Source organism: Aspergillus flavus, chromosome 2 (assembly GCF_009017415.1).
Source record: "Aspergillus flavus chromosome 2, complete sequence".
Taxonomy (NCBI): domain Eukaryota; kingdom Fungi; phylum Ascomycota; class Eurotiomycetes; order Eurotiales; family Aspergillaceae; genus Aspergillus; species Aspergillus flavus.
In genome coordinates this window covers 1,555,135-1,574,733 of record NC_092409.1, presented here as the reverse complement: position 1 = coordinate 1,574,733, position 19,599 = coordinate 1,555,135, and the positions used below count along the sequence as shown (strand labels likewise).

Sequence of the window (19,599 nt, the reverse complement as noted above, 5' to 3'; positions counted from 1 at the left end):
AATTATTTATTCGCCCATCATAGCAGATAGAATATAAGACCACGTCCTACGAAACTCGCAGTGCACTTGTATAATTAGAAAATCAAACCGTCTATGTGTAGGTGCTTCCATTAAAGGAGTATGGTAATTTAGGATAAGCCAACAGGAAGACGGCGAAGTATGAAAGGCAGGTTGTCAGTTTAAATGTATGTTGGCAGGCAAGTCTAAAATATATCTCCTTGTAATAGAATACTAGAACTACTTGTGGTACAAGGTGATCCAGAGACGGGACATAATGGGATATACCATGTGTCTACGAGGAGAGAGATTGACTATGAAAATATACGTATATAAACGTTCAACCAATAAGTAGTATAGAAACATTGTTTTTATCATTGGAAAGCATGGTAGTAAAAGCCGCCCCGGGCAGGCAAACCCAAGGCGGTCCACCAGACAGACCGCCTTGGGAACTGGGGAGCCATCGCATCATAGGTTCCACCCAAAGGAGTGCCTGGCAGCTAAACTCCGGTCCTTGATGGCTTCATAGCCCACTCATACAAAGCACACACTGGACAAATTTTGCGCAAGACCGGACATTTAGGTGGACGCAGTATTTCCCGTACTCACCGACACCAAGCCGACTAAACTCCCCGCTAACAATAGTGATCGCTGATCCATCCCTCTCTTACCTCCCCGAGCTCACACGGATCGCTCTCATTGGCCTGATTGTTTGCGCCGCGGGGTGCGCGTGCAGCATTCCTTCAGATCCGCTAGATTATCGGCAAGATATATTACGATTTATAACACCCACGTTTCACGATTGAATCTCAAAAATGACCGACCCCGTTGCCGATACCCCCGCTATGGATGAATTCGCGCAGACTCGTGGCGGGGATGACCTATTCGACGATGAGATTGTGCCTGTGGCCGCGGAGTCAGAGGTCCCGCCGGAAGTCCAAGCATTGGAAGAGAACGTCGCATCGCTATCGTTAGAAACCCAAACCCCGCCGCCCCGTACCGAAACTCCTCCACGGTCGCGTGGAGGCGAAAGGCGAGGACGTGGCAGAGGAAAAGGACGCGGTGGCAGACAAGGATCGCAAAATCCAGCTTCAAGGCGGGGTGATGGAGGCTCAAGGGCAAAGTCCGCTGACGAGGCCGCCCAGACCGAGAAGAGCAGTGAGGAACCCAGCAAGGATGTGTCTGCTGAAACGACAGAACAAGCAAAGAAGGAAGATGCAACTTCAGACTCCAAACCCTCCGCCGAGGCTAACGGTCAACGCGTGCCAGCTGTGCGCGGGGATCGGAGTGCTACAGGTGGGATCAAGAAGGTATGCCAGATCTCTTTTACTGAGTGAGGTTTGTTCACTGATCGTTTTCCAGCCAAAACTCACAGAGGAGGAACTCTCTCAACGCATCGCCGCCGCGAAGGAGAACGCTGCTCGCAAGGCTGCCGCCCACGCCCGTGCTGAAGCCGACCAAGCCTCCTTCCTTGAACGAGAGAAGGTTGCCGAAGAAAAGCGACGCCAGGAACGCCAGAATCGCCGTGTGATGGATAACGAACGAGAGCGTAATCGGCAGCGGAAACTTCAAGCTCTGGGCGGGAGAGAGTGGGATTCGCAGAAGCAGGAGGAGGATTATAACCCTCGCGGAGGTAGAGGCGGATTCCGACGAGGAATGCACGGCGGTGTCTCTGGATACGTTAGACGAGACTTTGGAGATTCACAACCGGACGAAGAGACGAACAATCACCACCATAATGGCTTTCGAGGCCGGGGTCGTGGCGGTAGAGGTGGTCGTGGACGCGGCCGTGGACCACGGCCAGACATTCCACCATCCGAAGGTGCAACGAACGAGCCAAGCTCTACCGAGCAAAAGCCCGCGCCAGCTCCAGTCATCGATAATGAAGCCGAGTTCCCCTCCCTTCCTGGCGGTAGTAAAAAGGAGAGCACGGTCGACACTGATTCTACTGCGGCTAAGCTCGCCGATGTTCTATCGCCGATATCTGCAAGCGGTGCTACATGGGCAGAACAAGTCGAGAATAACTAGATGTTCACAGTCACGAGTTTATATTGTTCTTTAATCATGTTTTGGAGGACTATTGTTATTTGCATGCACGGAATATTCCCCGAACTATTGTTATTTGCTATGCTTCTAAACTATGTCTACACTCTGCTAAAGAGATTTCCTGGCAACATTGGATAATGAAAGATGCCCTTTCTATCCTATGATCTCCCCAAGCCATGTAATACATATGCATCATGATGTCTCCATCTTTTTTGCAGATCTCTGCAAGTGATGCACTTATACCTTAACTACCTAATTCGGTAAAGCTTGGTGATATGGCTGACTCAGCCCAGTGGCGGCCAATAAGAAACACAGCGTGCGGTCATGATGATATCACTGAGATCATTATGTTCTATTGCTCTGTACAAGGGCCTCGTCACTGTACGCCATGTGTGATACCGGATATAAAAGATGGCCATTCTCGATACTCAATTCTCCTTATCTTTTTACACAAACAGTAACTTATTTTGACAAACAAGTAAGTGATCCAAAACACTAAGTCTATACCCTCAAACCCCGAAGCGGGAACTATATACATCGACCCTCCAGACTATATACACACATACATACAAAAATCACATCTAAACACAACTAATCTCAATCCCAGATACACCAAACCAAACCAAAACCAACACAATGTCCGGAGCTAACACCCACATGAACGAGCACCCCTCCGGCGGCACCAGAGGCGGCGCCAGCGTCGAGCCAACACCAGCCAACAACGTCGGCGGCGGCCGAGGCTGGGGCGATTCTGGATTCTTCAAAGGTGGAACTGGCGGAGAAGGAACGGGTCATATCTCTGTATGTCTCATATACTATTACTCCTTACCTACTCCCATGTGATTATACGTTGGTGTAGCTAACGGTTTGATCAGGACAAAATCAAGACATCACTGTCATCTGCAGACGAGTTCTCGAGTTTAAGAGACCAGAAGGGTATGGCGGAGAGTAACTTTATGGATCGGAGGAATAGAGAAATGGGTGAGCATGAGGGGACGTGCGCGACTGAGGATCATAGTTTCATGACGCAGAAGCCTGGGGGTTCGGATACTTTGCCTGGGTGGGAGAAGGCGAAGGGTGTTTTGGGTAATATGTGAGTTTTTTCCCCCCTTTTTTCTTCTTTGGATTTTGGTTGTTGTGTTGGGTTGGATTGCTGATTGATTGGTAGGTTTGGTTGAATGTGCTATGATGCGGTGTGATGCAGGAAATTGTATGAGGGTATTATATTGTTTATTGGAGTTTTCGTGGTATTATGAGATATTGTATTATAATGCATTCACACAAGGGTTAGATGTCATAAGAGTGAATAATATAACGTATGTGCATTATTTGATTCTATATCTGACAAGGCTATTCAACCTTTGCGCTCTTCCCTTTTATCCGATCCCGTATTGCTACGACCTTGCCTGCCAGGCGGCCCTTTAATGTCTGTGATGTGAGTGCGGCTGCCTCTTCGGCGGAGACGAAGCGACGGACTAAGAGGTTGAAGATGCTTCCGAACGCTAGAGCGATAACCGTGCTGGTAAGGATAATCACATTGTACGGCATACTAAAATCCGGCGTGGGTAGCGGCAAAAGAAGGCTGGTTGTGCGCATGTAGATCGGGTTTTCATGTCCACCGATCTTAATCACCGCCGGGGCAACGTTGAAACCACGGTTGGCGTCCGGGGGGTACTCGGTGTATCGTAAAATGGCCTTCTCGAAGTCATATGTAAGTGTCACAGTAGAGGCAGCCGGGACGGATAAAGCTAGTTCTAGCTGTGTGCCGCGTTCTCTGTCAATCGCTGGGCGGTAGAAGGTTTCCTTGATGAGCTGTGAGGTGGGAACTTGTCGACGGATCCCATCACGCCCAGTGATCGTCGCTTGTAGTGTGTGCACATACGGACGTAAGAACCACGGGAGGGTCTCAAAATACATGAAATCAACCGCGTCCGTATCAGAGGGATTATCAAAGATGATACGCATGCCACCCCGTTCCACGCCGTGGCCAACGATCGTCCGTTCCGCACGCAAGACAGGCTCATCTAGAGGAACATGGGTTGTGGCTTCCTGCTCCGGCATGACCAAATCAAATGCGCCGGAGGGTTGGAGCGTGTAACACCGAGTGAAGCCATCCGGCTTACGAGTCTCGACCGCACCTTCAAAGACAGCGACCCCTCGCTCATGGGGTACGCGCAAGCAGATAGTTTCCTCAGAGCTTTGGCTATCGCCTAACGGGCAAACGCCGCTAACAGTGCGCCCAAAGATTTCGCTTAGAGACCAGCCGCCTTCGGAGGTCTTCTCCAAAGGATAACAGGTATCATCAGAGTGATATGGCTTCGATGTATCGCAGGCAAGCTGATCATTAGGGACTGGTCGGGGAATTGGATTGTCTAAGACTTGTTAGGAGCTTTAATGAATGATGAGGAAATTCGTTTGACTCACCTCGAGGCCTTTTCGACCTGTCAAGGTCAAGCACAATATCCACAGTTTGTTCGATTTGCACAAGACAATCATCGGGACCAGAACAGACAGGACGTACATCAACCGACATACTCTGCCAAGACGCATCAAACAACTTATGTCCATCAAGCAGACTGGCAACACCGGCTTTGCCTTTGCACGGTAGGAGTTTCAGAAAGGGTGTAAGGTTCTCTGTGCAGACAACTTCGCCCGGAAGTGTGCCATGCAAAAGATGTAGATTACTCGAAGCCGGATGGTCTCCGGCGAGAGAGAAAGACGCAACTGGTCGGGTAGTCCGAGTTGAGTCAATGAAGTTGAGCGATGCGCAGAATAAACCAGACAGAGACTGTGTCAGTGTAATCCATTTCGCAAACGCTCTTTTATCTTCGTCAGCATATGCATCCAAGGAGCAGGGGTCCGAACTAGATTGCACGCACTCTTGATCATCTGCCCCATCAATCCATGCCCATAATTCCACACCCGTGTTTCCTTCTTTAACCCCATACCAGGGGCGCGATCCCCAGCTTTCAGCATCCCATCTTCCCGTAGTGAATCGCAGATGTAACTCCTTGGTGTGAGCATGTTGCAATATCTGACCTAGCGCACGGGGAAAGTGGCGAAAATTCCGCTCGTCAAAGGACTCCTGAGAAGCATTGCTCCGGAAATTAAAGGACGCTAATAAAGATGACTGCGGCAATGGCTGCAGGGTGAGGCTCTCATGGTAGTCCGATGTCGCGTAGGTGAGCGAGGACAACGCGACAAGGAGAAAGAGAGGAAAAAGAGAGAGGACAATCATTCCGTCATGCTTGCCAAAGAGAAGTTTCAAGCACTGTTTTAAGAATATCTCCCAACCCAATATCAAGCCATGCACGGGTTGTAAAGTGTTAGATCTCCGGACCGAAGGAGACAGAATAATTTAGCATCTAGATCCCGTAACGTGGTATTGGGCAGCGCTTTAGGGGGGGAGGATAATGGGCGCCGGGTTTCGCAATTGCTAGAAGCTGTTGGTAATCGGATTAAATTGGAATCCTCATTCAGGTCATTCGGCCATAGCTCTGACGTTCTTATGGGGTAGAACATCTGGACTAATGCTCGGACACTTACCGAAAGGGGTCGATGACCTTTAGAGTAAGCGCAGCCGCGACCGCGTTTAGCGCCACTCCGCAGAATAATCGTCTTTCGTGCATCGCAACAGCTCTCATATACGTACGATCCCCACTCTTCTCGCACGAACGTCCCTTCTCGGAGTCATTGCATCATGGCGGCGGAACAGAGAAAGCTGCTCGAGCAGCTCATGGGAGGTAAGCTAGCTCTAACATAAGAAACACAGCTCGAACCCTAGCTAATAGAAATCTTCTCGTAGCGGACCAGCTCATGGGTACTGGTGCTCCCTCTCGCAACGCCCAGCTTTCTATTACCGATCCCAAAGTCTGTCGTTCATATCTCGTCGGCACATGCCCGCATGATCTCTTCACCAATACCAAGCAAGATCTTGGCCCTTGCCCTAAGGTGCATAGTGAAGGTCTGAAGACGGAGTATGAGACAGCTTCGGCTGCGGAGAAGGCTAAATGGGGCTTTGACTTTGACTACATGAGAGACATGCAGAAATACATTGATGATTGTGACCGGAGAATTGACTCCGCACAGCGGCGGTTGGAAAAGACCCCGGACGAAATTCGACAAACAAATAACCTTGTAAGGATAGCTTCTTCACCAAGCGAACTAAAGCTAGTTGCTAACAATCATCAGCTCAAACAAATCTCTGATTATACCAAAACGATCAACGGCGGCCTGCTTGAGATTTCCGTCCTAGGCGAAACCGGCTCCGTTGCGCAGGCATACAATGAATTGCACAAGATCCGTACAGCCAAACACCAAAAGGAAACGTGCGAACGCGAATTGAAGAATCTGCAGGATACCTCTGGCCCGTCAGGCCACCAGAAGCTGCAGGTATGCGATGTTTGCGGCGCATATCTGAGTCGTCTCGATAACGACCGTCGATTGGCGGATCATTTCTTCGGTAAAATGCACATGGGGTACTCGGACATGCGCAAGACGTTTAAGAAACTCAGCGAGGAGCTCAAGGGCAGACCACCGCCAGTTCGTCATCACGATGACGAGGAAGGTGGCTGGGGTGGCCGCTCAGGTGGTGGTAGAGGACCTCGGTATGGTGGTGGCGGCGGCTACAAGAAGCGTGGTGGACGGTGGTGATGATGATGGCTATTCACTACTCTTCTTTTCTTTTGCTGCTGGATTCGCATAGCGCAGGCGTTATTCTTTCTATCAGGACGTTATGAATTGTCATATGTGTTAATAGGATAAAGTACTAGTCTTGAAAATCCAAACCTGGGCCAAATTCTGCAATACAGTTGGTCTGCTTGCCCGAGCCGCAAGTTGCTAGTTCTACGTAATGACGGCATGGAAGTGCGATTCACAAACTGGGTTTCATAATTGGAAATTATCTGGAAAATGAATGGAGTATATAGCATCGCATTGACAGGCAAAGAAAGTTACAAAGGCAAGTTGGTCTGAAAAAGTTCAGATATGAATTGAGTAAAAGAAATATTCATCGCTGTGCTGGAAGTCCGTTGCGAAAATAAATGTAGATATCCCATGTTCACCCAATATCCCATTTTGCCCCTTCCCAGTAAGAGTAACAGCAGTACAACACAGACACCATGTCCAAAATGAACCTAAGAAAAATAACCGATGATTATTATACAGTCGTACTATAGCCATCTACTTTGCGTTCTGCTGTAGAGTATGCCCATTCGTCGTAGCCTGGACCAATTCCTGCATCAATATTTCGTAGTTGAGCGCTGTCTCCGGCCGTCGCAACAAGATATCACGGACGACACTCAGTTGGGTAATATCCGCGTTCGGCGCCTGTTGCAAGAGCTGTTGAATAGCTGGGGAGCTAGCCTGATTACCCAGCACCTGAACGGCAGCTGCAAGACCCGTGACTGGGGCCTGGTTTTGTGGCGCCGGGCTCTGATATGGTGCAAATTGGGGAGCATGTGGAGGATGTTGGTGTTGAAATTGGTGTTGCTGCTGACCATATGGGGAATGTGCCAGTGGCGTTCCGTCAAAGTTCGAAGGGGCTGGGGTGATTTGAGACACGGGCCGTGGCCCAGGAGTCATGAATTGTTGTTGCTGAGGTGTCGCCGGACTCGCAGAAGCCACTGGCTCCTGGCTCGGATGGTGCGATGAGGGCTGTACCGAGGGGGGATTCGATTCAGAGGTCTTCACGGCAAAAACGACGAGAAGAACCCGTTCTGGAGTTGGATCCTCCAAGGTATTGTTCTCTAAGAGTTCAATGAACTCGGGTTTCTTAACTGACCCAGCCTCGATGGGAATAAGATAAGTATCTTTGACGGCTGCTAGAGGATGCTTGCCCACCACACCGTATCTCTTGCGATCCGAGAAATAGTTAAAGAGCTTGTCGAAGCCGGCCTGCTCTTTTGGCAACTCGGGCTTCTTGATACAAATGACTGACACGTCTGTGGAAGTACTGAAACGCAAGTTGCAGAGATACTCGCTGGCCAGTTGGATGTCAATTCTGCCATCCACTAGCAATGTCGAAGGCGCAAGCTGACTCCAGGGGATTCGCCCACTGAGGTCGGCACCTCCAACATGTTTAGCTGAGGAGGAAAACTCGGCAATGGGGTTCATGATGACCTTGCCACGCCAAACAGCTCCTTCGTCATGATAATCCTTAGGTGAGTAGGGCGGTGACTCCGGTTCATCGTCCTTTAGAAGCTGATCGATCTCTGCATCGGCCTGAGCCGTTCCAGTCGGGAGTGGTTGTCGAATGTGGGTTGCCACCTCTGGAAACACTTGCTCGTGCTCAGTGCCGCCAGGGGAGTGAGCCCTAGGCGGGAAGTGCTGGTCGTGAGAAATACCGTCGGTGGGTTTGCTGTCAGACGCTTGCTGGTTACCAGGTTTCCGAACGTTATCGCCATCGCCGGACTGCTGAGGACCTGGGCTTTGGCTGCCATCTGCATCGACTAAGCTTCGACGGGGAGCAGCAGAGAACACGGGCTCACTGGGCACATTCTGATTATCGTCTTCAACCAGTTCCTCGCCTTTATGGGTCCGCCTGATCCTTGGCCCTTGTTCTTGCACGATAATATGCTGCCTTTCGGCTTCGCGCTTGATTTCGGCGTCCTTCTGTTGCAGTTCTTCACTTGCCATGTCTTGGGAGCTCATCTTAGAGAGGGTATCTGGGAGTAAACTACCTACGAGCAGACGATCCCGTAGAGAAGGATTCTTCTTTACGTTGAACAAGATCGTCCGCAATTGTGCTTTATACTGCTCTGTGGTCTCTCCAGATCCTCCGCAGAAATTCTCATACATTGCATTCTCAATTGAGAGAGCGAGTTGCCGCGCGACCTCCTCCGCTGACTTCCCATCCGACAAGCTGAAGGAACCTCGCCTTCGGGCCTCAGAAACCTGATCTACAAATAACCTGACCAGAGCACTGGCCGCACTTTTCCGAGCAGGATTAGAGAGTTCTTCCACAGTCTTTACGCCCTCAACCACTGCCGTTTCTGCGGTAGAGTTCTGGCGTGAAGGCTGCTCCTTAGCCTCATCCTTTACTTGGGTTGGTTCCACGGTAGTCATCACAGTATCAGTGTCTGCTGGGGGAGAGACCTTCTGCTGTTTCGATTTCGGTGTCTGAAACATGAGGTGATTAGTTATCAGAGTAGCTTGCTCGAAGGAGTCATCTAGAGCACTCACAGGTTCAGGCGTAGACACATCCTGATGTTCATCAAACTTGCGTTTTTGAGCACTTGCCGATTGAGCATCGGGGACGGCACCATTCTTCTCGGTGACCGGTGTGACAGATGATGGTGCTGGGGAAGTCGGAGCAGCCTCAGGCGCTGGAGGAGCAGGAACAGGAGCAGGAATAGAAACAGGAGCGGGAGCGGGAGCGGGAGTAGGAGCAGGAGCAGGGGCTGGGGTTGACGAAGCAGCTGTACGTGCTGGTGTGCTCGCCTCGGTTTTGGGCTCAGGTTTGGGCTCAGGTTTGGGCTCACTGGGTCTGCCTCTTCTGCCTCCCTTTTTACCCTTTCTGCGGCGTGATGCTTTCTTTTCCTCGGCTTCTTTGCGCCTTTTTTCAGCTGCCTCCTCCCAAGGCTTTTCACCACGCGCAATCTTATCCAGGAGAACTTTATGATTTTCAGGCTTGCATATCTCACAAAAGTACTCGTCTGGCTCCTCGCCCTTCGCGAATGTGAGACCCATGCAGTCATTATGTTGCCATGCTGAACAGCGATCGCAGCAGATCATATCACGTTCAATGTCTTCCTCCTCTTCATATTCTCCGCATATACATCGGATAATCTCTTCTTCTTCACTGGGGGCAGGTGTTGGTTCGACGGAAGGCTTCGGTGGTTTTTCCTTCGGCTGCGCTTTCGACTTGGGTTTCTTCGCAGGTGTCTCAGGGATAAGATCGAGGTTCTTGTGCTGACCCTTGGTCGAGCGACCTGATCGTCGCGGCTCTTCTGACGTCGCTGTTAGCTGGCTATTCAGACTGATCGGGGATCTGCGTTCAACCGTCACTCCACTCCTATGTGGACTGACATACCGTCCGCGAGATTGTGGTTACTAGGAGCTTACCGGCCATGGTGGGGGTATATAATGATAAGATGCAAAAGCTTTCTACGGTGCGATGTAGAGTAACCTGGGACAAGCGCCACCCAAATCTCGTTCTACGGCATCAGAGGGTTCAAGTAATACACAAGAGAAGACGCTGGACAGTGGCACTGCTGCTCGGTCCACACGGGTATTACTTTATCTTCTCAAATTTGTTTCCACAAAGATTTATTTAAGACACAACGCGTAGCGACAGTATTTCCAACACCGGGTTTCGGTGTTCTGACTCTGACGAATTCCTCTTTCGCGCGCAGCGTGAATGCTTGGCGTGAGCGGGGTCGCGTGAGCGCTGTCTTGATGCTGGCTGAGATTTATAGATATGTCCTGCAATCCGGCGATACCAAATTGGCAACCGAGCGACTGCGTAGCGACTTCTGATGAGTTTGGCGACAGTTCAGTTGACAGGGAGGCGATGGGGAGATGAGGAGATGAAGTTGGAAGAAGAGGAATGAATGAAGACGGAGTCGCGGTCGCCGGCTGAGTCAGCGAGCACGTGAATGGATGGATGCGGCTCGGCGGGGAGCGCTTGGCACGACGCCAACAGGGTTCCTCTTCGTCGCGTTTATTCATTGAAAGCTTCGCCGTATCCCCACATAGATTGCGCATTTTCCTGATCGTCCTGCATCTAACACTAGTCTAACAAAGCTACGATATCCTTGAATACTGCATTACAACCATCAAAGGCTCTTTTATTAAGAAACAGAAAGAAATCATACATTAATTAGAAAAAGGAGTTATCTTCATTACGATGGCGGATGTTCGGTCGTTACTTCGAAATGAACTGGCTTCTCGCAAGGGCTCAAATCAGACTGGAAGAGCAGCAACGTCAACAACAAACCGCGTCACCAAGAAGCGCAAGGTAGATCCCGAAGATGACTTGACGCGCAAGAAAATGAGACACGCGATCGCAAACGCGGATCCGCAGTCAGCGAATATTCGTACCGTACAGCCACCGAGTGCCCAGTCCCTTGACGAAGACATTGAACTCCCAGAGCAAGATATTACTGGCCCGGAACCCCCATCAGACCAAGAAGCTGAACAGCTTTTCGCTCAACCTAGTGCACAACCATCTGAGGCAGCAGCGGCATCGAATAATACGACTGAGCAACCACAGAATATCGATGAAGACGAATGGGCTGCTTTTGAGCGTGAAGTGGCGGCCCCAACCCGGGCACCACAAGCGCCTGCTGCAGTTGCCGCGCAGGCGACGATATCAGCGGCACCTATTTCTGCTGAGCAACTGGCAGCACAACAAGAGAAAGAAAATGACACAATAACCCGTGGCCGTGAGGCTGAGGCCGAAGGTGAACGTGAGGACGCAGCCCGCTTCTTAGAAGACGAGTTCGACGAGATGGAACAACTAGAGGAGCGGGTTAGACGATTGAAACACAAACGTGAAGAACTAAGAAATATGAGGGCCACAGGGGTAAATGAAGATGATTTGATGGATGGTCCAGCTTCGGCCGCCACGGTGTCAAAAGACCATGAAAAGGGCCAGGAAGACGAGGAAAATGATGATGACGACGATGATGATGACGACGACGATGACGACTGGGATAATTGGAGATTCAGGTAACAGACCTGAAAAGAATCAAACTGGGAAAACGGAAAAGGTGTCATTTTTTTACAAAGGGAGGTCTCGAACTTTTCATAATTACATTGATACCCCATGAGCTATACGAAGTCGCACAAAAGTGTTCTCTAATGTGTCAACATACATCACTGGATTCCAAGCCTGGCGCCCTGGCTATTCTGTATCTATTAGGTATGAGTATTTGTTGTCCTGTGACCTACGTCGAACCAATAATTTGTCTGGAGATATAGAAGGATATGAATGGTCACATAGCCGTGACGGTTCGGCGGGCTGTTCTTGGCCAGACAATAACAATTGAATGGATTTGTACTATTACAAGATCATTACTACATATGCATCACTTCCCTTCCTGGGCTTCCCCTTCCTTTGAAGAGTCTTGCTCGCCCTCTATATGGCTCCGTAGCCCTGCCTTACCTATCCTCAGGGCTTCTTCAATCTCTGCCTGTCCTTCTCGTAGAAGATTCCTCCCACGGGCGAGGTCACCCCACTGCTTCCGCTTGTCCTCTTGCACTTGTTTCTCCCGTTCTGCCAAAGCCTTCTCACGCTTTTCGCGCTCCAATCTCTTACGCTCTGCCTCTTCTCGTTGCTCTGCAGTCATATGCTCACCCTGCTCAGGCGCTGGAGGCAAAGTAGATATGTAGGTCTCAATAAGGGGGTCGCGAACCTTCGCAGGCAGAGAGATATATCTGATATCGGTAATGATAGTTGGAGGGAGAGCTTCCAGGCTCGACGAGCGATTTAAATCATGCAGGGGGACGGACTTCAGCAAGGCGGAGAGTTCGGACTTGCGAGTGCTTTCCGGCTGTTTTAACCGCGACATTAAGTCGCGATAGAATTTCTCTCGGTCCTTATCGGACAGCTGAGAGTCTTTCATTTCGGCCTCCTTGCGATACTTGCGTTTGAATTCCGGCCAATATAGCTTGGGGGTAGCGTGCGCTTCAAGGAAAGCTAGATATTTGATGCGCGGGTCCTTTTTCTCTTGTCTCTCTTTCTGTTCCTTAAGCACTTGGATCCGGTCACGGCTCCAATGAGACCAAACTTCCCTACGTGACCTCATATTCGGAAGCGCGGTGTAACGAGAGTCCTCTATAATCCGGCCCTCTTCAATAATCTTCTCCCAGGTTGCATACGGGTTAATGTGGTAATCATCAAGAAGGTCACGGAACAGAGCAGTTGCGTCTTCTTCTGTGAGTGGTAGTCCCTCAGCACCTTCTTCCCAGCCATCTTCGCCTGGTTCACCATATTCGCCGGGATCAAGGCCATATTCTTCACCCATAGCGGCCAGTTGATACTCGATATCTTCTTCCGTGAACTCCAAGGGTTGTTGTTGGCCATCTTCGCCCTCTGTTTTCGGTCGTTTGGAAGGATGATCCTCCGCATCTTCACCTTCGCTATCTGTAACTTCGACTTCCTCATATTCATCGCTTTCTTCACCTGCATATGCAGCCGGGGTGATTCCTTTCTGCTCATGATGCTGTTTACCAGATGTTTCAGTTTCCCTTTCAAGTACGGAACTCTCGTCATCGATGTCTTCACTGCGCTCCGCCTTTTCTTTTCTCTCTCTCTGTATACGGTCGTACTCCACGACTCCTTTCAATACCTCCGGTGGAATTTTCCAAAAACTTTCCTTTGTTTCAGGGTTGTGGACAAATCTCCTTCCCAATTTGGTTTCAACAAGTACCCAGGGTGCACAGCTGGGTAGGGCATGTTTCGATTTCGGCCTATCTTCCGGTCCTCTATTCCTGCGATCGTGATAGCCTCTTCCTCCACGAAAGCCGCCCCGATTTTGACCGTGTTGAGATGTTGCTTGAATAGACGTGCCGAACCCCAAACCCTGAGGTGCATAAGGCGTCGAGGAAAATGGAGGTAAAGTATCCGGAGTGAGATAAGGATTGTTGTGAGTGGTATCGGGTGCAGACGGGGCCGATTGAGGTTGGGGTGGAGCGGCAGATGCCTGAGGTCTAGTATAGGTGGATTGTTTTGTTTGCGAGTTATAATAATACAAGTGGCCTACAACCGGTCAGACAAGAGAGATTCCATGACAATGGCGATGTGACGCACCCGAAGGAGCTCTATGCTCGGTCCAACCTGGTGGTAGTGGAGGGGGAGGGGTATAGGTGGACTTGAGCATTGTAATCGCGATGCACAGAAAATATGGGTTCGATGAGTTATCGGCTCAAGAATTTCCAGATGTTTGTATCCATAGACGAATTTGGAAAAATACCTTTGTAGCGGAGAGCGCGTGCAATTTTGCGGCAGTCGAGAGCTTCGCATAGAAACTAGAGGTAAAGGCGTGGGCCCGAGCTTGGCAAATAGCAAGCCGCTGGACGCGCAGGGCGAGTTGCCTGGTCACTGACTGTCACTTGGAGCTCACCCCAACCCACCCTACACAGCTTGACCATAGCCCATTCCTCCTCACAACCTCCCTTTCTTTTCCCTCCACCTTCGCCCATCTACAAAGACTCCTTTCTTTCTAGTTGTCCCGCTTTTACGTCACATTCGATATGTCACGACGATACGATTCCAGGGTACACTCATTCCGTAATCCTCTTAGCCCGGAAGCTCTAGCTAACCGATGACGCTGTTCGATAGACTACCATCTTCTCCCCCGAAGGTCGCCTTTACCAGGTTGAATATGCGCTCGAAGCAATTTCGCACGCCGGCACGGCTCTAGGAATTTTGGCTAAGGATGGAATCGTTCTTGCAGCAGAGAAGAAAGTGACTAGCAAGCTGCTAGAGCAGGACACTTCTGCGGAGAAACTTTATACTCTGAACGAGTACGGATGATATCCTTTGCAGACATTTTATCGTGGCTGTATTCAAAAGCTAATCTTCCGGGTAGTAACATGATCTGTGCCGTGGCAGGTATGACGGCAGATGCAAACATCCTAATCAACTACGCCCGACAAGCCGCCCAGCGTTATCTTCTTACCTACGACGAAGAAATCCCATGTGAGCAACTCGTCCGTCGACTGTGTGATCTGAAACAGGGATACACCCAGCATGGTGGTCTCCGTCCATTCGGTGTCTCGTTCATCTATGCCGGCTACGACCCTCTGCGGGAGTTCCAGTTGTACCAGAGCAATCCCAGTGGCAACTACGGTGGTTGGAAGGCCACTAGCGTGGGAGCAAACAACGCAAGTGCCCAGAGCTTGCTCAAACAAGATTACAAGGAAGACTGTGATTTGAAGGAGGCGTGTGCTATGGCCGTCAAGGTTCTGAGCAAGACTATGGACTCCACAAAGTTAAGCAGTGAGAAGAGTAAGTGGCGGCGCATGGAATATTTACCCGATCCCTATCCCACTACTTCCATCTAGCGAAATTTACTAAATCCTCTTTTCACAGTTGAATTTGCAACGGTGGGAAAGACTCAGGAAGGGAAGGTTTACCACCACCTGTGGAATGCTGACGAAATTAATGCTCTGCTGAAGCAGCATGGGCTGGCTAAAGTTGATGACGAGCCCGAGGCTGGGGACATTAAATAGATCATGAAAGAATGCTTCTTGTTCAGTTACTCGATCAAGATAATCCCATATTGTTTCATTGAAAATTCCTATCAGTAATCTACCACAGTCCCGAGACTATTCTTCTTCAAGCTATAGGTCCGTGAAAGCATATGTTGCTGAAACATACCTTGAACACGGAGGAAATGAACATGGAAGTACCAGTAGTTACCACCGGATCTGAAGCGTAACTAATGATGTTCACTGGTGACGTGGCAGGCGGCGACGTCAATTTGCACAACAGACACCCGAGCTCTCATGTCTGCACTCGAGTTCTTCATGCCAATTCGATCAAAATTGCTGCAGAGCAATCCGAATCAAGATAAATGGTCCACGTAGCTTCGAAGGTCCGGTTGCATCTGGCGCTTGGATGATGTTGAATGTACTCCGTACGGAGGGTGTTGGCGTGAAGTCCTCATATATAAACAGTGTCCAGAGACTATCCATTCCCTACTTGCATCTTTACGGCATGATTATTGAAGGAAGGTATCATCATCTACAATAAGTGTTATTGCTTCGGTTCGCTATGAGGTTTTGAGGGTATACGCTTTTCCTTTTTAAGGACGTATTCCATAAAATGAATCGGGAACGCTCCGTGTCAACACCAAAAGTCGGCAGGAGAACACCGACCCTTTCAAGCCGTAAGGGAAAAGGCAACAAGGATCGATGATAGAAGAACTCCACCAGCGCTGTTCATCTTATTACGGACTTGGAAACGAGACGGAGGGCCCGATTAAACCATGCTAACTGAATATGGTTAGCCTCACGTGAGTACATACAATGGACGCGGGGCTTCACATTCATACTAGAAACAATTCAACTTCACCCCGTTTCAGTGGCATTGATGTCCAGATACTAATCGCTAGTGAATGTAGTGCTTATACTGGGTAGCTTAGGAATAAGGGCTGTCTTTCTCCTTCAATTTCTTTGCTCAGTCCCTCTTGCGTTTATCGCAATTGCTTATATATGGGGCCACTTGCCAATCCTTATCGGCGAAGCGCTCACCAAGAACATAGGCGCTTATTGAGTGGAACTGGTCGTTGAGCATACCACACGAGGCGCAAGATTTGCGGAACTTGAGACACTTCATTGGGTCCAATATTCAATCAACAACAGGTTCTCATCAAAATCCAAACTTTTCCTCCAATCGTCGGATGGGTCTGTTTTCACTTTGATGGAAACAACCCAGCATGATGACACAGCCAACTAGCCACATGAGCAAAATGACCCATGATTGTGAGACATGAAACCATTACACTGAAATTAAGACTGAACTGAAAAGAAATCGCAAATGAGGGAATCTAAAAAAGAATAAAAAAATCCAGCTCCAGTTCGCCAGCGCCATAGTCCCCTATTATTAAGAAACGGCAACTCAAGACAGTGCTTTTCGTCGGTCATCACGCTCTCTCTGAAGCTGGCGGATCTCCTTGTCAAGCTCCATTATGAGCCTCTGTGATCGATCCATGGAGGCCACAAGAGTGCTTCCCTCCCGTTTCCACCGGTTCAACCGTTCCATCTCGGCGCTTCGCCGCCGGTACTTGGTCTCAATCTTCTCACAAAGACGGCATTGTGTCGTCTCAAACTCGGTCATGTTAACAAGTCTCATACCGCACGTCTCGCCAGTACGGTACTCGTAATTGCAACGGTGAGCAAAATTGGTCCAACTCCAATCTCCACACGCATATCTCTTCTGGTTGTAAAAACACATGCCTATCAGATCAGTTAGAGAACTCCTGTCCGGGGTCACGATCAAACTCACTGGTGCTTGGTGCAGTTTCGCTGTTTCACCTTCTGCCTTATATTCTATTGGCTCGATCCGGTGGTCCTACCGCCCTCCGAATATATGATAGGCTAGGCTTGAACAAAGCCTATTGAACTTTGATGGGGATTTTATAAGTTGAAACGCGTTATATCAAGATCAAGACTTTATGTCTTATGGATTTGCTTGAGGGGATATACTTTGAAACGATTAATGATCCAGATAACATCGAGATGAAGGATCGTTGGTCCTATTTATGTTTTGTGAGCAGCTTCTATGTTACTGCTCAGCCAGTTCTTGTTACTATGCCCATTCATTGTCGATCAGTGCCTCTGGTGTGTGATGGCTTATCGTCCACAGCATTCTACCATCACATTCGCATCACCTCCCTTGAATGCTTCTTGCGGTTGGCTACAACGAGTTTGCCCAACAGTGGAGACACGAGATGTCCGCAACATTCCTTTTTTGGGTTGATTGTAATCAGTCGGTGCTTCATGGATGCATGCACCCTGCTGTCGTGGCGAAATAATCTATGCTGCCTCAAGTCGAATATTCGAAAATCCCTCATCGCGAATCATTGTTTCGCGGTCCTAGCTTGGCTCGGACTGCCATTGCTGCCTTGGGTGCTCAATTGACCATCCCCGCTTCATCTATGCATCTGTGTTTCGTATGAAGCCATCGTTCGAGAACCATATGCTTTCACCCTTACCGAGTCAAAGCTTCTGCATGATCCGTCACTTTGCTGCCAGCTGTCATCCCGTCTTACACAGGTGCCCTGTTTTGATTGTTATTTTTTATTGATTTTTCTTTTTCTAAATCTAGGGGCAACCTAGCTACCGAACTTAGAGGGGAAAGTCAATGGACAAAAAAATAGAACCCCTTCTGTTTTGCAATATTACTATGGTTCGTCAGAGATCATCCCCTACATGTCTATGTGAATATTCATTGACGATTTGTGACCAATTAGTTTAGACACCACATACTTCCTTTTTGTGTTATAGTATCAGAATTTGGATATACCATTTTTACTGATTGATGAAATGGATCCTGGTGAGATCTTCATTTTTCTTTTTCATTTTCTTTCTTTTCTTGGCCTGTTCGGCTGCTGGTATGCTTCCAATTAGACTCGATGTCCGTGTCTGGTTGCAACCCTACCTGACTTCCTCCACTCTATTATTTTGTCTCCCAACCCCGTTTACAGGGATATCTATCTTTGGTGGCAATTGGTGTCTCGCATCCTGCGCATATTCCCGTTTTGACTAAATGTTTCTGCACTTAGTGGCAACAGACGCGTCACTAAAAGATATCGATTGGCATCCATTGCGCCGTGAAACTCGGTCTTGGTCAACTACCCTTTCTTAGAGTGGTGTGATGAGGTCAATTATTAGGAGACGATCATTTTTCAGCTGATCTTTCACAGCTGCAGACGAATAATCCCGCATCCCCCCCGCTCAGGTGCAGGGTTTGTTCTTCACTTACCTACCTTACTCGGGTGAGATGATAGGATAGGATATGACTATTGTCTCTGCCATGGCAGGCACAAACCGTGGTACGGTACACCTCCTGTTGAGCCCATGCAGCTGCACTAGAATTCGGAGACTGACGTGGCGCCCCTTGTCTCGTTCAAACACTCAAATTTTCATCTCTTGAGGCTGATGGAGGAAGTTCGAGGCGAAATTTTGGTCATCCCGTCCTTCATTGAGTGACGGGCAAAACGGTTTTGATGTGTGCCTTCTGGAATTGACAAATGAATAAGCAGAACTCTTTGGGCCTCCGCTTTCCCGAGCTTTTAGGTTGTATTTCCAAAAGGTGCCCTCGCACAGCTGTCTATTCGTTACAACGAAGGATTGCCGGCTCATCCGAACTGAGTGCTAGGACAATGAGCCGTCGAACAGCGGATCCATGGAAAGGGGTTGATGCCAACTCAGCGGCGCCGGTGCTAGCTTACTACCGTGACGAAGAAGCAACATTGACGATTGACTGTACACCACCTACTGAAGTGACTGATTCTGGTTCTACAACATCATTTGCCACCCTCACACCTTGTCTCCCACCCCGTGCTATTTAGGAAATTACTAAACTATCCTTGGTCGTGGCGATTGGCATTTAGAAACAAGGATCAGGAAAACAGTGGTGACAAGTTCTACCCAATCGACAAGAATTTTTATTTCGGCTCAGAGACCGTCACCTTGTCCTATCCGGCGGACTTATGCGTTTCTATATTAGAAAGGTGTATTTCATTAACTCTAACGACGTTGAAATTGAATATATAACCCCCACATGCACGGTCCACTGTGCTGGGTTCTCCAGTCCCGTGATCGTAATGTTACGCCGGAATCCTCTGCACATCCACGCATATGTGTTTTGTGAGCAGCAAATGGAAAGACTTAGGTTTGCTCTCGAAATTTTAAGGTGAGAGAGCCTTCATCACTGTGTGACCCTTATGCGTTCGGATTGGCCCATGGCTGAAAGCATGCTAAATATCGGCAGCGAATTGTATCCAATAGAATCTGAATATATGCAGCTAATAAGCAACCCTGTCAAGTACATCCCTAGCTCCAGGGATCTTGAATACGGGTTCCACTGACTCGCACATAGGA

General features: G+C 49.1%; 10 protein-coding genes across 10 annotated transcripts; 6 read left to right on the top strand and 4 right to left on the bottom strand.

Moving 5' to 3' along the window:
• The first annotated feature begins 456 nt into the window (after positions 1–456).
• F9C07_2277114 (uncharacterized protein) lies at positions 457–2,389 on the top strand. Its single transcript, XM_041289377.2, has 2 exons — positions 457–1,307; positions 1,360–2,389. The coding sequence occupies exons 1-2, from the start codon at positions 813–815 to the stop codon at positions 2,023–2,025; spliced, it is 1,161 nt and encodes a 386-aa protein (XP_041142369.1). The 5' UTR covers positions 457–812; the 3' UTR covers positions 2,026–2,389.
• F9C07_2126779 (uncharacterized protein) lies at positions 2,390–3,384 on the top strand. Its single transcript, XM_041289376.2, has 4 exons — positions 2,390–2,521; positions 2,651–2,844; positions 2,919–3,136; positions 3,212–3,384. The coding sequence occupies exons 2-4, from the start codon at positions 2,680–2,682 to the stop codon at positions 3,219–3,221; spliced, it is 393 nt and encodes a 130-aa protein (XP_041142368.2). The 5' UTR covers positions 2,390–2,521; positions 2,651–2,679; the 3' UTR covers positions 3,222–3,384.
• Positions 3,385–5,661, bottom strand: F9C07_2126775 (GPI transamidase component PIG-T). Its single transcript, XM_041289364.2, has 2 exons — positions 4,468–5,661; positions 3,385–4,415 (listed from the first exon to the last, which is right to left on the bottom strand). Exons 1-2 carry the CDS (start codon positions 5,279–5,281, stop codon positions 3,394–3,396), a joined length of 1,836 nt encoding a protein of 611 aa, XP_041142367.1. The 5' UTR covers positions 5,282–5,661; the 3' UTR covers positions 3,385–3,393.
• F9C07_2277112 (spliceosome subunit) lies at positions 5,662–6,879 on the top strand. Its single transcript, XM_041289375.2, has 3 exons — positions 5,662–5,786; positions 5,849–6,180; positions 6,235–6,879. The coding sequence occupies exons 1-3, from the start codon at positions 5,744–5,746 to the stop codon at positions 6,694–6,696; spliced, it is 837 nt and encodes a 278-aa protein (XP_041142366.1). The 5' UTR covers positions 5,662–5,743; the 3' UTR covers positions 6,697–6,879.
• F9C07_2277111 (putative transcription factor) lies at positions 6,880–10,574 on the bottom strand. The gene is made up of 3 exons (XM_071510228.1): positions 10,108–10,574; positions 9,226–9,992; positions 6,880–9,162 (listed from the first exon to the last, which is right to left on the bottom strand). The coding sequence occupies exons 1-3, from the start codon at positions 10,112–10,114 to the stop codon at positions 7,225–7,227; spliced, it is 2,712 nt and encodes a 903-aa protein (XP_071363638.1). The 5' UTR covers positions 10,115–10,574; the 3' UTR covers positions 6,880–7,224.
• A 317-nt stretch (positions 10,575–10,891) lies between these two features.
• Positions 10,892–11,719, top strand: F9C07_9940 (uncharacterized protein; the record flags this gene model as incomplete). Its single annotated transcript, XM_041284588.1, has 1 exon — positions 10,892–11,719. One exon carries the CDS (start codon positions 10,892–10,894, stop codon positions 11,717–11,719), a length of 828 nt encoding a protein of 275 aa, XP_041142364.1.
• A 177-nt stretch (positions 11,720–11,896) lies between these two features.
• On the bottom strand, positions 11,897–14,194 carry F9C07_1195548 (transcription factor protein). Its single transcript, XM_041289363.2, has 2 exons — positions 13,799–14,194; positions 11,897–13,747 (listed from the first exon to the last, which is right to left on the bottom strand). Exons 1-2 carry the CDS (start codon positions 13,866–13,868, stop codon positions 12,075–12,077), a joined length of 1,743 nt encoding a protein of 580 aa, XP_041142363.1. The 5' UTR covers positions 13,869–14,194; the 3' UTR covers positions 11,897–12,074.
• A 47-nt stretch (positions 14,195–14,241) lies between these two features.
• F9C07_9938 (putative proteasome component Pre9) lies at positions 14,242–15,222 on the top strand (the record flags this gene model as incomplete). Its single annotated transcript, XM_041289374.1, has 4 exons — positions 14,242–14,265; positions 14,330–14,514; positions 14,580–14,998; positions 15,083–15,222. 4 exons carry the CDS (start codon positions 14,242–14,244, stop codon positions 15,220–15,222), a joined length of 768 nt encoding a protein of 255 aa, XP_041142362.1.
• Positions 15,223–16,612: 1,390 nt separating this feature from the next.
• Positions 16,613–16,948, bottom strand: F9C07_9937 (uncharacterized protein; the record flags this gene model as incomplete). Its single annotated transcript, XM_071511964.1, has 1 exon — positions 16,613–16,948. One exon carries the CDS (start codon positions 16,946–16,948, stop codon positions 16,613–16,615), a length of 336 nt encoding a protein of 111 aa, XP_071363637.1.
• A 1,798-nt stretch (positions 16,949–18,746) lies between these two features.
• F9C07_9936 (uncharacterized protein) lies at positions 18,747–19,067 on the top strand (the record flags this gene model as incomplete). Its single annotated transcript, XM_071511963.1, has 1 exon — positions 18,747–19,067. One exon carries the CDS (start codon positions 18,747–18,749, stop codon positions 19,065–19,067), a length of 321 nt encoding a protein of 106 aa, XP_071363636.1.
• Between the last annotated feature and the right edge of the window lie 532 nt (positions 19,068–19,599).